Source organism: Somniosus microcephalus, chromosome 10 (assembly GCF_052327205.1).
Source record: "Somniosus microcephalus isolate GS21.2 chromosome 10, FLI_Smic_1.0, whole genome shotgun sequence".
NCBI classification, from domain to species: domain Eukaryota; kingdom Metazoa; phylum Chordata; class Chondrichthyes; order Squaliformes; family Somniosidae; genus Somniosus; species Somniosus microcephalus.
In genome coordinates this window covers 76,544,045-76,559,924 of record NC_140996.1, presented here as the reverse complement: position 1 = coordinate 76,559,924, position 15,880 = coordinate 76,544,045, and the positions used below count along the sequence as shown (strand labels likewise).

Genomic DNA, 15,880 nt, shown 5'->3' with positions numbered 1-15,880 from the left:
CTGCCTGAACGGGTGCTGGAGGCAGACTCAATCGTGGCTTTCAGAATGGAATTGGAAAAGTATCTGAAGGAAAATAATTTGCAGGGCTACGGGGAAAGGGTGGGGAAGTGGGACTAGCTGAAGTGCTCTTGCAGACAGCCGGCAAGGGCTCGATGGGCCAAATGGCCTCCTTCTGTGCTGTAATCATTCTATATGAGCTGAATTTTTCTGGGTTCCACCCGGAGACGATGGGAAACTCGGAAGGTCGGGTTTCCTGGCACGCCTTAGAGTTTAAACTCCACAGCGTGCGTGCAACGTCAGGGGTGGGTTCCCCACCTGAAAGCCAGCCTGATTGACAGTTATGCACAGAACTCAGAGAAGGAGGCCACAGCAACAGGTAAGTGCTGGGCCCAGGATAGTGGGGTGGGGGAGGGGCCCGAGCCCCCGGAGGGTGGGGTGGTGGTCCAGGCCCCAGGGAGGGGCGGGCTGATGGTGGGGGAGATTGGGGGGCTGGGTGGGTCAGCTCCCTGACCCCGGGGAGGGGCGGGCTGATGGTGGGGGAGATTGGGGGGCTGGGTGGGTCAGCTCCCTGACCCCGGGGAGGGGCGGGCTGATGGTGGGGGAGATTGGGGGGCTGGGTGGGTCAGCTCCCTGACCCCGGGGAGGGGCGGGCTGATGGTGGGGGAGATTGGGGGGCTGGGTGGGTCAGCTCCCTGACCCCGGGGAGGGGCGGGCTGATGGTGGGGGAGATTGGGGGGCTGGGTGGGTCAGCTCCCTGACCCCGGGGAGGGGCGGGTCAGCTCCCTGACCCCGGGGAGGGGCGGGCTGATGGTGGGGGAGATTGGGGGGCTGGGTGGGTCAGCTCCCTGACCCCGGGGAGGGGCGGGCTGATGGTGGGGGAGATTGGGGGGCTGGGTGGGTCAGCTCCCTGACCCCGGGGAGGGGCGGGCTGATGGTGGGGGAGATTGGGGGGCTGGGTGGGTCAGCTCCCTGACCCCGGGGAGGGGCGGGCTGATGGTAGGGGAGATTGGGGGGCTGGGAGGAAGCTCTCCTGCTCCTCTCGGCCCACAAGGATTCCTCCCCGAGGCTGAGGCCGCCTTGTTGCAGCCAATGGGAATCCCGAACCCCGGGATCCACGGCCGCCTGCAGTAAAACCTGCTCAGCAGGTTAAAGTAGAGGCTTCAGGCCTCATTATCATATGTAAATTGCCAACCCGCCTCTTGGCAGTGGATGGCAAGAAGTGTCCTTTCAGCAGCCAACACCTACATCCAGATCATTAATAAAAATAGTAAAGAACAACGGTCCCAACAGCGATCCCTGTGGGACACCACTGGTGGTGGGTCTCTAAACAGATCCAAATCCATCTAAACTACTTTTTGCCTACATCCTGCCAGCCAGTTCTCAATCTAGCCAAATATATTATCACTAATACCAGAGGCTTTAAGACAAGCTCACACTACAGAAGTCAGTGACACTAGTCAGGGAAGGTGCTGCAGCCGTACTACATTCAGGTACAATCATCATTGGGAGTGAGTGTCGTTATAGTATATGGGATAGCAGAATGTTTTTTTGAGAAGCAAATTGTGATACAAGCATGTCAGAAAATGATAAAAGCCCTCTGGGTGGTGTGTGTCAATATTTTACTCATTTTTAATTTACAAAGTCAGCACTGGAAGTGTGTACACATTTACTTTGGTGGTTGGTTGATTGCATTTTTGGAGATTTAGGACTTTTTTTGAGGAAATACTGCCGTCTTTGTTAGATTTTTTTTTTTTTCTTCTTTTATGGATTTGTTTTATTTACTTAAGTTGTTTTAAGTATTTTGGCAGAGCAGTCAAAGAAAAACAGAACCAAGATAGCATTGATGGTGTGAGTAAAGCCTTAGCATTCACTCGAAATGGGCTTTGTTTCCAGACTAACCGAGAGGAAAAGTCTTAGCTGGTGTTACTGCTCCTGATCATTATCCAGAGACTCCTGATGGGAAGTGTGAGTGCGTGGATGTTGGATGGACAAAGCTTTGTACTTGGCTGCCATTTCCTACCCCACAACTTGCTGACCCTCCTAGTACAGGCTGGCACATGGAGAATGCAGAGTTGGGCAAAGTGCTGAAGAGCAGCTGGAGCCTGTGGAATCTCAACCTTGCTGTAACTTCAGGAAAGGAGATGGGAAATTACTGGTTGCTGAGCTTTGGGTTGACCCATCACTTGGAAGATCTTCCACATTTTGGTATGCTGGGTCAGGTGCCCTCTTAGCCAAAGAAGATGCTACCCTCCGTCTTCTGCAGAAAGTCCTATAGAGGACTCATGGGACATTTGAAAGGCAGCATCCCTAACTGCAAGGAGCAGAGTAGCTGGTTTAACATCAATGCAATGAGTGCATGGACTAGAAGGTCAACCTTCTCTGCCAATTCTATTGCCAGTCCAACAACACAATTGTACGCAAGGTAAAGCAGATTATTATCTGAATGGCAATAGATTGGGAGAAGGGGAAATGCAACGAGACCTGGGTGTCCTTGTGCACCAGTCGCTGAAGGTAAGCATCCAGGTTCAGCAGGCGGTTAAGAAGGCAAATGGTATGTTGGCCTTCATAGCGAGAGGATTCGAGTACAGGAGCAAGGATATCTTGCTGCAGTTGTACAGGGCCTTGGTGAGACCACACCTTGAGTAGTGTGTGCAGTTTTGGTCGCCTTATCTGAGGAAGGATGTTCTTGCCATGGAGGGAGTGCAGCGAAGATTCAGCAGACTGATACCTGGGATGGCAGGAATGACGTATGAGGAATGATTGGGTCGATTGGGCTTATATTCGCTGGAGTTTAGAAGAATGAGAGGGGATCTCATTGAAGCTTATAAAATTCTAACAGGACTAGACAGACTAGATGCAGGAAGGAAGTTCCCGATGGCAGGGGAGTCCAGAACCAAGGGTCACAGTCTAAAGATAAGGGGTAAGCAATTTAGGACAGAGATGAGGAGGAATTTCTTCACCCAGAGATTGGCGAACCTGTGGAATTCTCTACCACAAAAGGCAGTTGAGGCCAATTCATTAAATATATTCAAGAAGGAGTTAGATATATTTCTTAAGGCTAAAGGGATCAAGGGATATGGGGAGAAAGCAGGGACAGGGTACTGAATTTGGATGATCAGCCATGATCTCAGTAAATGGCGGAGCAGGCTCGAGGGGCCGAATGGCCTACTCCTGCTCCTATCTTCTATGTTTTTATGTAACTGCATTGTTGTGCATCCCAGTGATTCCAACCTGGATATGGGGATAGACACCCCGTTCTATTGGACTTTGGGATGACCATGTCGGTGTAAGACAGATGATACTGCTGTGTTTTTGGAGACTCTCAAGCTTGCATGGGGCAGCCTCAAGAAGTATACAGTGACAGGTAGAAGTCCTTCCTGCCTTTGGCAGCACAGTGTGAAATCAGATCTTTGGGTGTCATGTATTAACTTGAAAACTCTGGTAGTTCCTTTTTTAAAAAAAAAACGTTCAGCTAAATATTACCATAGAAGCCCCAAAATCTGCTGCTGGTGCAGAGTCTCATTTGACAGGAGTGGAGATCAGAAAATTAGGACAGAGGTCAGCATGCTCAGTCTCCACCATTCCCTTACCTATTTTCTCCCCTCTTGTTCTTGAAGGCACTGAATTCTTGTTGGTGTACATTCCCTAGCACTGGGCACTCTGCTACCTGGCCCAAGTGGTTATTCTTTGTGTGCAAGCTATTTAACAGTGGAGGACATCGCAGCTCATTTAGGTTCTCATCCGATGTCCGTACCCACCTACAGTTGGTAAACCTAGCTGATTTTTTCCTTCCCCGCCCCCCCCCCCCCCCCCCCCCCCCCCCCCGCAACCCAGGGGTATTGCGTCCCCTAGTCATGGGCCCAACTGCCGCTGGGCTGAAACCAGCTATCTCATCCTAGACTGGGAATCAAAGTCCAGTTCATGGTGAAAATCAGGTATTGACCTACCAAAGCTTTTCAAGTATATTCTGTATAACTGATGTCTGCAATATTGCCTGTTTGGCAGGGCTTGCAGCTGCACCATTTTTGGCTGATGAAGAAGCCCATCATTTCATCCGAAACAAAAGACAAGCTGACACAATGCATGGATACTGGGACCCAAACAGCGCAAATAATGTGTGGGGAGTCACTCAAGCAGAGCAGGTAAGACTGATAATGCACTTGCATGTTCTTAAATAGGGGATGATTTTCCTTTAGTTGAATTTAAAATTACAGATTTCCTGGTTAAGTTAGAGAATCAACCCTATAGTGTGATGGGCTTATCTCTAGCCTTATCTTCCCCGCACATAGAGGAAAATTGGGCAGGGAGGATTGCGCACCTAGAGAAGAATTTTCTCTCTGGGCTCTCCCCAGGAGACACTAGGTCAGGCACAACACCTGCCCTATAGTCATCTTCAGTTTTGAATGAGGGAATATATAAAGAGCAATCCATGGGGGTAACCTCCATATGAGTACATTGGAAACATGACGTGGTAATTCTAGCATGTTTGGGGGGAATAGGTGACTATGGATCCCAAAGATTTCCGCCACTGGGGGCTTTTTCTCTTTCATGTCGGGATCTGTTGTAGACTAATTGATAGAGATTGACTGCAATGATTAGCTAACAACTTCATTAGTTTTACCAAATGACTACCAAGATGAAGAAGGTGAACTCGATGGACCTTGGCTTTTCTTTGTCAAACAATTTCCATGTTCCTGTGCATTGCAACCTATTTTAGATTCATTTTTGGGCAGAAAATTTAGTGGTTGTAACTGTTTGGAGTGGGTTACATAGGGGGTAAATTTTATCCTAAAAAAGGGTGGGTTTGGGTTGTGTGGGAAGTTAGTGTTAAAAATGTGAATCCCGACCACAACACTCCTCCAACCCGCCCACTTCCAGTATTAATGGAGGAGGGACAGGGTGGGCAGCCAATCTGCTCCCAGGAGACGGGTTATCAATTTCAATATTATAAAGAGGCTGAAAGCCTCTGATTTAACCACCATTTTAAATTTAACAGTGGCTGGTCGGTTTTTGCAGGCCTTGTAAAACCCGTCAACTAAAGTAAGGCAAGGACTGCTGGATCCAGGAGGTAAATGCCTTTATCCTTGCCTCCTGGATTCAGCGTCCCTACCTAACCCAGCCCCCGCGATCGGAGTCCCCCCCACCCCCCCAAAATGAGGCCTCCGATACGCCCCCCCAGGACCCAGGACTCTAATCGGCACCATGAGGCCTCCGATACCCTGCCCGCCGACCCAGGACTCTAATCATCACCATGAGGCCCCCACCCCCCACTACTCCGTACTCCTTCGGCCTTCCTACATCATCTGCCTCCCACCCCTGGCTCTCCCCTCCCCCCACCCGCTCGTCCTAGCCATCCGGGCTCCTCCTGGTCCTCAGATGATGCTCCAACCTCGCCGCCCTCCCCGCTCATGTGGCCCTTCCTTTCGGCTGCCGATTGTTCCCTAATCACCCCTGCCCTCCCCGCTCCTCTAGCCACTGATGCTCACTCAAACTCCCCCACCTTCCCCTCCCGGTGCTGCTCACAGCCCCCGATCATTCCTGGCCCCACCTCCCCCCGCCCCCCCGGTGCTGCTCACGGCCCATGATCGTTCCCGGCCTCACCTCCCTGTTATGTTCATAAATAAATAGACGTTTTCATTATGAACAGCTAGCTTGAGCTAGTCATTTATTCAGCCATGTGGACTAGTGTACAGGCATCCATCTTGACTACTGCCTTGTGGGTAGCCCCTTACTAAACATACAGCTCCACCTAGTGTACCATTCTAGAATGACATGTTACTGATCATTACATCCCCCTTTCTTTGAGGTTAAACAAAATCAATATCAATCAACTTTCAAGAACAATGGTAAAGATGATATCATGTAGGGTTTTTTTTCCTGCTCTCCTGCCCGTTCTGGCCCCCTGCCAGGCTTCGTGCAAGAATTACCCTTGAGTGGTTCGACCCACCCCCCCTACGGTTCTAGACCTTGGACTTAGATGCAGAGAACAGTAGTGCAGAGAAGAGGACTCAATAGACCAGGCTGAATAGCACGAAATGGATGCTTTTATTTTTGAACAGTTTGAAGCATTACAAAATACATGTCATAGGCACAGATTAAAGTAACTACAATCATGCACAAATTTATGAACTTGACTCTATGGAAATGGGGAACACACGGCACATCGTAAAAGGGGAAACACATTACGATTTCCCTTAACTCCCTCCCCTATACCTAAACTAAGTTTCGACCTGGGGAACTTGGGATCATGCTCACCACTCTCGAAATCGCGAAAAGGGGTTCGCAGCCTTTTTGACACCGCTTCCTGTCGTCACGTGGATTGGAAGCTTCTGGCGCAGTCGATATTCTCTCCTCCCTCGAGGCGGTGGGGTAGACCCAGCCTCGATGAGCGCTCGTCAAGGTTGAGATCCACTAGGCCTGTCGTGGATTTTTGTTCGTGGAGTAGACCTAGATGCAGGTTATGCACATGGGAGAATCTTGTGGCATCGATCGCCGGTTCTCCAGAGGGTTTCTTCTCCGTCGGCCTGGGTCGTCGATGATCTCCCGACCCCAGTACCCGGGCCACCCTTGTCGTCTTCTCGTCGTGGCCGAGCCTTGTTTGGCTGAACACCGGCCACGTTGTCCTTTTTCCGAAACCGTCCGTCTTTAAAAAGACGAAAACGTTTTCATCGATCTGCCGAAGTGGAAGAGGCGCCGATCCGGGCACCGTCCGCCCTTCGTTCGTTCCTCGTAGAAGAAAGTTCTTGAAGAAATGGAAGCCTGAAGTCGCCCAACAAGAAGCCGTAGCAGTGAAGAAGTAACTTAGATGGACTTTCAATCCATAGTTATACTCTTTTGGGACAGTCTTATCTCCCGCCAAATCATAGTCCTGTCTTTGTATTAATTTTGGCGGGCAGAGATCTCTGCAGGGGCGCTTTGTCTTGTAACGGAGCCGGTGATAACTTGAACTGGCCTTCCTGGCCGATAATGTCTGTTAATGTCCTTTGCATTGTCACCGCGGCTCGGTTCGCATATTGATCGGTCCGGACATTTTCCTTGATGGCTGCTAAACGGTTTTTCCTTTGTACAATAAATGGGTATAAGTGTTTTTACATTGTCCGCCCATATCTTGATGGGCCCCATCCTGTACTTATAATCCATTGAATATGTATGCTGTTGCTCTGAGTTTCGGTTCCCAGATACTGGCTTTCGCGGGTTTACTGTCTTCAATCCACAAGCCTGTCTAGCTTGCAGTAACAGAAATAAACTGGTTCAGAAACTGATCACGGGGCCTGGCGGCCATTTTGTATGCCCTTTTATCAAAGGTTTTTCTGTGCAAGCTTACTTTGGTCAATAAACAGTCTTATTTTATCCAGTTTTCTTGCGTGATTTTTGCTGAAAATTTTCGAATCTTACAGGCACCCCTGTGATACTGGTAGCTTGCTTAAAGTATCAATCCTTGATGAGCAAATTTTCCCTGATTCCCCACATCCAAACATTCCTGGCACTTAACTATCTATGCCCCTCACGACACATGCAGTTCCCATTTCCGGAGAAAATGAAAATTACCTCATGCACATTTGGAATCATAGACAGCAAATCTTAAACTATAACACCTTCACCTGTCAGATGGGCAGGGGTTGATACCCTTTTGCGCCATCTGCATACACCTTTTATTAATCAAAACTTAATAACGACTAATAACATAACAATACTTAATTCCTTATAACCCAAACCAAACGCAAAAGAAAACACGGATGTTCAAAAGAGAAACAAAAACCAAAAAAAAATCTTAAAATGGATGGACTCTTAATCTTCTACTAGCAGCTTAAAGTGGGGTGTCTTCTTCCCCCATTCGCACATAGCGTTCTTTCCATTCGCCCGCGTTCTCGTGCCTCTGGAGGCGTTTGCCTCTCTTACAATGCACGAAGAGCAAAAATATCACAATTAAAACCTGACATCCTACTAGGATATGGGATGCTATTCTAATCCAGGCTGGGATTTCTATGTTGGTGAACAAGTCCCACCATGGTGGGATGGTTATGTCCAATATGTCTTTTCCTATCTCTAAAGTCTTCTGCTCCAGTGTGTAGAAATGTTTCTGCGAAATTATAACGGCTTTTAAAATCTTGGTGAGGTGTTTGGGAAGAGGGGGAATGACATAACCAAAATGCGCGACAAATCGTTGTAAGTCTGTGAAATTCTCTTTGATAGTGATGTGTACGGTGGAGGGCGCAGGAATGGGAACAATTCGTTGTTGTGCCACTTGAACCTCGGCCCTGGGTTTGAAACAGAAACTGCTATCACCGACCGAACACCACTCGTGTTGTCCATATCGGTACTGAGGCGCTGCAGTGGTGACGCAGTATGTCCCACCCCCGATATATGCTACCTGTGGGGGCACATGGTCCTCTGCCATTGCCTCCATGGTGCAATTCACCGGCTTCGCGCTAGCGGTTCTGAACCCGCACTGTGGTTTCAAAAAGGCATTCAAGTGCTGGGGACAAAGGATGATGTGTGCTCCCTGGCTCCAACATCCCGAGAGGTCGGTGCCTGTCATCGTACGCTCCCATCTGATGATGTAAGGCGGGACCACTGCGTAACGAATGTGTGCGCCCCCCTGAATGACTCCAATGTTCTCTACTCTGTATACCGGGGCGGGCTTTGCTGCGGGACCCAACACCGGCATTCTTACTACTATTCCCATAATAGTGTGATTCGAATGTCCGCAGTCCACTGGAACTGGGTATGCTTCTGCGGCTAGCCTGAGCTGGCACGGGCTTAATGCATTCTCAAAAGGGTGGAGCGCTTGCAAGTGCTTGTTGCTGATCCAGGACGGGACCAAACCCTGTTTTAAATCCTCAAGATTACTGCGGCCCTCGCCCAATAACCACGCCCTGTACAGCACACAGGCCTCGTTTTGCGCAGCTTGATCGGACGCATTCCGATCCTCCTTAATGAGTGCATTTACCGTTCTCGCGTGTTTCTCCAGCTCAGCAATTATGTCCTTAAAGTGTAGTGTCATGGCCTGGTCCTCATGCAACTCAGAACCCACTACCTTGTTTTCGTCTGTCAATATGTTCCTTAACTGGGCTTTTAAACCGTTGATCTGTGTCTGCAGCTCCACGTTATCTAGAGCGTTGACAACAGATGTCCCGGTATTAAAAGCAGTGAATGTCATTTACAGTACCCCTTCTTTGCCTCCCGACTCGATCCAAAACTTCTGGCGGTGTGGTGTATAATTTGTCTGTCGATGTCGGCAAAGTCAAATTCGTAAAATTGTCTAAACATACGGGTTAACAGGACCTGGTATAATTGTTCCGTTTCTTTGGGACACCACTCCGGCAATCTTACCTGAGTGAGATTTAAAATCACTGAGGCCACCGCGTAGTGTACCCCTTGGTACAGCACCTGACCGGTGGGTACCAATACTAAACCGTTCCCGGGTCCCTTGGTGGTGGTTGGGCACCCTCCTTTCTGGGCTAGTGCTACCGGAAGCGTGGGCAGGGGCTTGCGTGGGCGGGTGATGAGTTCAGTGGCGTTCACCGGAATAGGGGAGTATGGGGCTCCGCACGCTCGAGTGCTAACATCCCATCTCATCCCCTTCCCTTCATCCTGCCACTGCCTCTGGAAGAAGATGGACACGCCCTTGGGGCAGACGTGTCTCGAACCCCACATACAGACATATATTCCCTCATCTGGTTCCCACCATTTGTCCCAACACACACGTAATTGTCCGTGAGTTCCCGTAATAGTCCGATGGGTATTATTACCCAGTCGCTCCCACTCGACCGTAGAGTTTCTCATGTCCTTTCCCAGCTTTGGTAGCCACCACCATCGCCTTGGTGGTACGTTCCCATTGCACACCAGACAAATCCTCTTTCCCACGGTAACGCTGACTCTGGGCGCTAGGATCCTCACTCGAGGGCACGTTAATGAAGTCTCTTGGTAGGCAAAACCGAAATTGCTGGAATATTCCGTAGAATTCGTTCCCAGCCAACCTGGCCATCTCCCTTGGTGGAAGTAGGTGGCGGTTTCCTCTACCTCTCGCTCCCCCGTCCCATCCGTTGCGATGGGGGCCGTGTCCCCGGAGCACCCGAAAATGATGACGTCCTTGGTGCGGCCTCGGTAGGCCCACCCGCACCCGATCGCCATGAACGCGACGACAATCCTTTCCATCGTATCCCAGGTTTCTGTAACCAACAAAACGATGTAGCCGGGCTCCCGATAGGTGCTGGCCTAAATTAATTGGACGCGCGGGTTCCTGGACCCCGCTCCCTAACAAACACACATACCGGGCAGACCTCCAAATTGTACTCTTAACACCATATACTTTACATTCCTTAAACTATGACCATAATTACCTAACTTAACTTATGTACAGCGCCGCCCTCCGTGGGGCGGCTTTCCGAATCCCTGTGAGGTCTGTCGTGTGCCACACCCTGCGGTGGGGCTGCATTGATCTTTGGCTTTGATCCCCTGCAGCCTGTCGCTGCTGAACGGGGATCATGTCTTCCTGGGGCTGCTTTAAACCGTGGTTGGGAAGGATGGGGAGAATCTGGCCAAAATTTTCTGGGCTGTGGCGCTCGAGCCGACCTACGAGGGGCTGCTTTGGGTTGGGCTCCCGGGGCCGATGGACCGGGGGTTGGGACTGTTACCGTTACAGCCTGTGGTTCCTCCACAGCTGCCGGCTCCAGCTCCCCTCCCTCAGGCTCCGCCCCCCCGGGGTCGGGATCTGTGGCTTCTGACTCCACCTCACCTGTCCCTACAGGTAACGAGTCTCCGCCCCCACTCCCTACCTCCCCCAAGCTTGAGTCGAGGGCGGGACTGCCGTCCTCTGACTCTTCCTCCTCCGTGATTGGGTCTAAAGCGAGGCTGAGCTGTTCCTGCTCTCCCCTGCCTAAATCCCATTCAAAAGATGAGACCTCCCACTCCAATGGGATGGCCTCTCCCTTCACGCAGGCTACTGCTCCAGCCTGTGTGGTCTGTGACTCTTACAGGCTGCGGATCTTTGTTCTCAGACCTGGTCCCCTTTGGTGGCCCTTGTGTACCCGGTTTAAACAGTTTACACTGGTTGATGTGAAACCATTTGGTACGTCGGGGCGTCTTCACTGCATAAACCATGGGGCTGGCCTTGTCTACAATGCTGTATGGCCCCATGTACAGTGGTTCAAAACTCCCTATCCTGGCGTAGTTTCGGACCATGACCTGGTCTCCAACTACCCACTCTTGTTGTTTCCGAGGTTCCAACAACAGTTTATTTCCCTGGTGCTGTCTTCCCAAGTTCCCAGCCGCCTGTCCATAAATCTGTCTCAGGTGCTCCAAGAGGGTTTGGGCGAATTTGTCCCGTTTCACCTCTCGGAGCTGGCCCTCAGTGAGCACCGGGGCTAGCACATGGGTGGGTGTTCGCATGATCCTTCCAGTCATTAACTCGTGCGGGGAATACTCCGTGCTTTTGGACTGGCTGGCTCGGATCCCCATGAGGACTAAAGGCAGGACCTCCGCCCATTTCTGGGGCGAGCCCATTGTCTCTTTCCTCAGCTTTTCCTTGAGGGTCCGATTCATACGCTCAACAATCCCGGATGACTGGGGATTGTATGCTACGTGCCACTTTCCCTCAATGCCCAAGAGCATGAGGGCGTTCTGCATTACTTGACCGGTGAACTGACTCCCTTGGTCGGACTCTACAAAACGGGGGAGTCCCCACCGTGAGAACACTTCCCGAATGAAGATCTTAGCAGTACCCAGTGCCGTAGCTGTTCTGCACGGGAAGGCTTCTACCCATTTGGTGAACACATCTACCAGGACAAGGCAGTACTTATAGCCTCCCTGGGCGGCGGGCAGGGGCCCTATGTAGTCAACCTGAATCGACTGCCATGGTCCCTCTACCCTCCTGATGTGCCCCATGGGCACCTTCCTTTTGTGGGGGTCTGGGTTGTTAGCAGCACACACAAGACAGCTTGCGCAGAACTCGCGGACATCGTCCCGAAGTCCCGGCCACCATCCCGCCTGCTCCACCCGTTGCCAGGTGACCTCCGGTCCGGGGTGTCCCGCTCCTGGACCCTCGTGGGCCAATTGCAGGAATTCCCTTCGGTGCTGCTGCGGCACAACCCACTGCTCCTCTCGGAACAGCATACCTTCTTTGACTGTGAGGGCTGCCGTACTGTACGGACCTTCTACCTGTTTGCCCTCTGTGTTGGCTTTTAGGACTGCTTTTAGGGCGGGATCCAGGGTTTGGACGGTCTTTAGGTCTGGGGGCGGTGTCACCCCTGTGTTCCCGGGAATTCCCTCCCTGCCTTGGATCGCCGCCACGGGTCCGGGTTCGTATGGGTCCCAGAGAATGCCGTTGCGGGCACCCTCCCTGGCTAGCGCATCCGCCTGCTGGTTGCCCTGACTGCGGGGTTCTGTAGTGGAGTGAGCCTTCACCTTATGGATGAACACCTCTCCTTTCTCCCCCACAGCTGCTAGGATCTTCTCCAGCAAGGGCTTAACTGTTAAAGGCCGCCCGTCCGCGGAGGTGTACCCGCGTCGGGACCAGATGGCGAGGTACTCTGTACACGAATTGCACGTGAACATGCTGTCTGAGCAAATCGTGTATGGGGTTGGGAAAATCTCGGGGTGGGTAACCACGTACGCCACCGCGGACAGTTCAGCCTGCTGCGCGCTCATAGTGCTGGGGAGCTTAATTGCCAGGGCAATGTTTGCCGCAGGGTCATAAACTCCACACCCTGTGAGTCGCTTCCGGTCAGCTACAGTGCGAGAACCGTCTACGTAGATCTCGCGGCCTGTGGGATGTATCCCGGCCCGTAAACCTATGTTAACTTCCCATACCCCTTCTACGGAACATTGATGGGCTGTCCCGGGATATGCCATATTGGCTGCGAGCCTTGGCGCGCAGAGGCCTTTAACTTTGAGATCCATCTGGGAAAGGAGGAGGGTCCAGCGCGCAATCCGAGCGCTGCTTACGGTCCCATCCTTAATCCTCCCGTCCAGAAGCATCTTCGTGGGGGTGTGATGGGTGAGGAGCGTAATGGGAGAGGTCCCTGTGAAGATCACTGATCTGTTCACAGCCCAATGCGTGGCCAGGAGATGCCGTTCGCAATTGGAGAAACTCCTCTCCACGTCCGTGAGCACCCTGGAGGAATAAACTACTGGTCTTAGCTTGCCGTGCCGCTCTTGGAGCAGCACTGCGCTCAGGCTGTCCCCACTAGTGGCTACCTCCAGAAAGAACTCCTCTCCCCCATCTATGGCCCCTAGGGCTGGCGCGGTCTGCAGATCTCTTTTCAACTTCTCGAATGCTGCCTGGCACTCCTCGTCCCAAGACCACTCGACTCCCTTGTGTAAGAGTCGAAGTAGCGGGGCCGCTGTGGCAGCATAGTCCTCGATGAAATCTCTGCAGTACCCGGTCAATCCCAAAAAGGACCTTACACCCGTTACTGTGTTGGGAATCGGCAGATCTTGTATAGATTCCCGTCTGGCCTTATCTATGGCTCTTTCCCCAGCGCGGATGGCCAGACCCAGGAATTTAACTTCCTGCTGGCCGATCTGGGCTTTCTTTGGGTTTACTTTGAAACCCTTCCTTTCTAACAGTTCCAACAATTCGGCTAACAGTGGGCCGTGCTGCTCCCTTGTATCTGTGAACAGGAGTAAGTCGTCCACATACTGCACTATCTGGTTGGGCTGGCTGAACTCTTTCAAACTCCCCGCCATGCACTGATGGAAAATGCTGGGGCTGTTGTGAAAACCCTGTGGTAAGCAGTTCCAAGTGTACTGTTGCCCTTTGAAAGTAAAGGCAAACTTGTACTGGTCCTCCCGCCGCAGCGGAATGGACCAAAAACCGTTCGAGATGTCCAGCACCGTGAATGTGGTCGCCGATGCTGGAATACTCCCTATTAAGTCTGCAACTGCTGCTACCGTGGGCGCGCAGGTTGGGATATTACTATTGAGGACTCTGTAGTCCACCGTGGCTCTCCACGAATTGTCCGGTTTCTTTACCGGCCATAATGGGGAGTTCACGTGGGTGGCTATCGTCCTCAACATGCCCTGCTGTACCAATGAAGATATTGCTGTCTCCATGTCGGGTTCTGCCTCCTTGGGGAAATTATACTGCTTTTGGGGTCGGATCATGGGGTCCCCGTCTACGCTGACTTCGAACCCAGTGACTCTCCCGCAGTCATGCTTGTGGGTGGCGAACGCGGTCAGATTTTCTGACACACGCGCCTGCGAGTCCGTTGGGACGTTTGTTACCATGAGCTCGAGATCGTAACCTCCTGACGGCTTCATGGTGCATAGGGCCCCATTTTCTTCCTTCCCCGGGATTACGACTACCTTACCTAAACCGCCCTCGGCTCCCCAGAGACAGTGATTTCTCAGGTCCACGAGGATCCCGTGTTCCACCAAGAAATCAGCCCCGAGGATGCCTTTTCCCCCCCCCCCCCTCATTCCACTTCAATAGGATGCACGTCCATGTGGTGTGGAGCGCTCCCAACTGAATGGAGAGCGGGAGGGAGTACGCGCCAGCCTGTTCTCTACCTGTGAAACCCGCTACTGAATATGGAGCCTGGGCGGACAGAGGTGAGGCAAAAGGTTTGTCCGTGTGGATCACGGTACACGAAGCTCCCGTATCCAACAGGTAACTACCCCTTTGTTTCTCCACCTCCATCTCCACCACAGGTCTTCTCCAAGCGTCATAGCGGAGCGGACACAAGTAGACGGGCTGCGCGGGCATCAGTCATTTAGGTGTTTCGGCTGGGGTCTCGGGGGCGATAGGGCTGTTAGCAACCGCTACCTTCCCCTGCCAGGTCATCAGAGACCGCATAGTCTCCAAGACTGACTCGATCGCAGCGGGGTCCACAACCGCACCACCCCCTTTATTCGGGGCAGAGGCTACGGTTGGGTTCTGGACTGGTGTTGGGGCAGCGGCCTGCACTTGTGGTTGTGCTGGTGTTGGGTAAACTCTCGGGCCGTTGGCGACTCGGGCTTGGGCTTGATCTTGGGCTGCGGCGAACGCTCTCTCCCTCTTATCCTTCCAAGGATTCCTACAGTCCTTGCGCCAATGACCCTCCTTCCCACACCCGTAACAACTGCTATTGGCTTGGGGATGGCGATTTCCCTCCTGACGCCATTCCTTTTTAGCAGAGGCTGCGGGTCTCACCTCATGCACCTTTCCTTTCACAACAGGCGTTTTCTTGCCCTTGTTGTTTCTATAACTGATCGTGAGCTGATCTAGTACTACTTCCTCCGTGGAGCGGGCGTTAGTGGGGTCAAACCATGCTTTGGCCTGTTCCTTCACTACTGGCAGGCAACCTGCTACCAGGCACCGAAGCCAGTGAGCCCTTTGTTCGCCATCCAGCCCGGCCCGGGCCGGCCCGCCCGGGCAGCTGCGCCGATACACTGGCCACAACCTGTCGGCGAAAACCCGTGGGGGTTCTCCCTCTAGCTGCACTGTCTTTTCTAAACGGAGGAACGGAGTTCCGTCCCCCTCTCCCATGATCTCCAGAACCTCATCCCGTAGCAACTCATAGTCCCTGTGCCCTCTCTTGCTCTCGTCAGGGAGACACTGGAGGAGCCAACTGTCCAGGGAGAACAGCAGCATTTTAGACTGTTCAACCCCGTCGCAGCCATTGACTGCTGCGGTCTGCTCCACGTCCCTGAAATGCACGGAGGGATCTCCTGACTCGGAGAGTTTTGGAATGTGACTTATCATCTCTCTTAGCTGTCGTGCGCTATGAGGCATTATGATCTGACTCTCAAGGGGTCCGTCATCGCCATTTTCTTCATTTGGACCGAGCCTCCGGTGTCTCGTTGGACACATCGGCGCCGGCCCCGACTCTACTGTCTGGGGTTGCTCTACCTCAGGGCTCTCTTCCTCTACCGTCTCCGTCTCCTGTCCCGGAGTCCA

At 52.3% G+C, this 15,880-nt stretch overlaps 1 protein-coding gene across 1 annotated transcript in view; it reads left to right on the top strand.

Annotated features, from left to right (window-relative positions):
* Window positions 1-15,880, top strand: part of LOC147111552 (uncharacterized protein C3orf85-like) — a 91,609-nt gene that overhangs the window by 41,647 nt on the left and 34,082 nt on the right. The window contains exon 3 of the mRNA XM_085999913.1: window positions 4,006-4,142. Within this exon, the coding sequence (XP_085856039.1) occupies window positions 4,006-4,142 (137 nt within the window). The remainder of the gene's footprint in view (window positions 1-4,005; window positions 4,143-15,880) is intronic.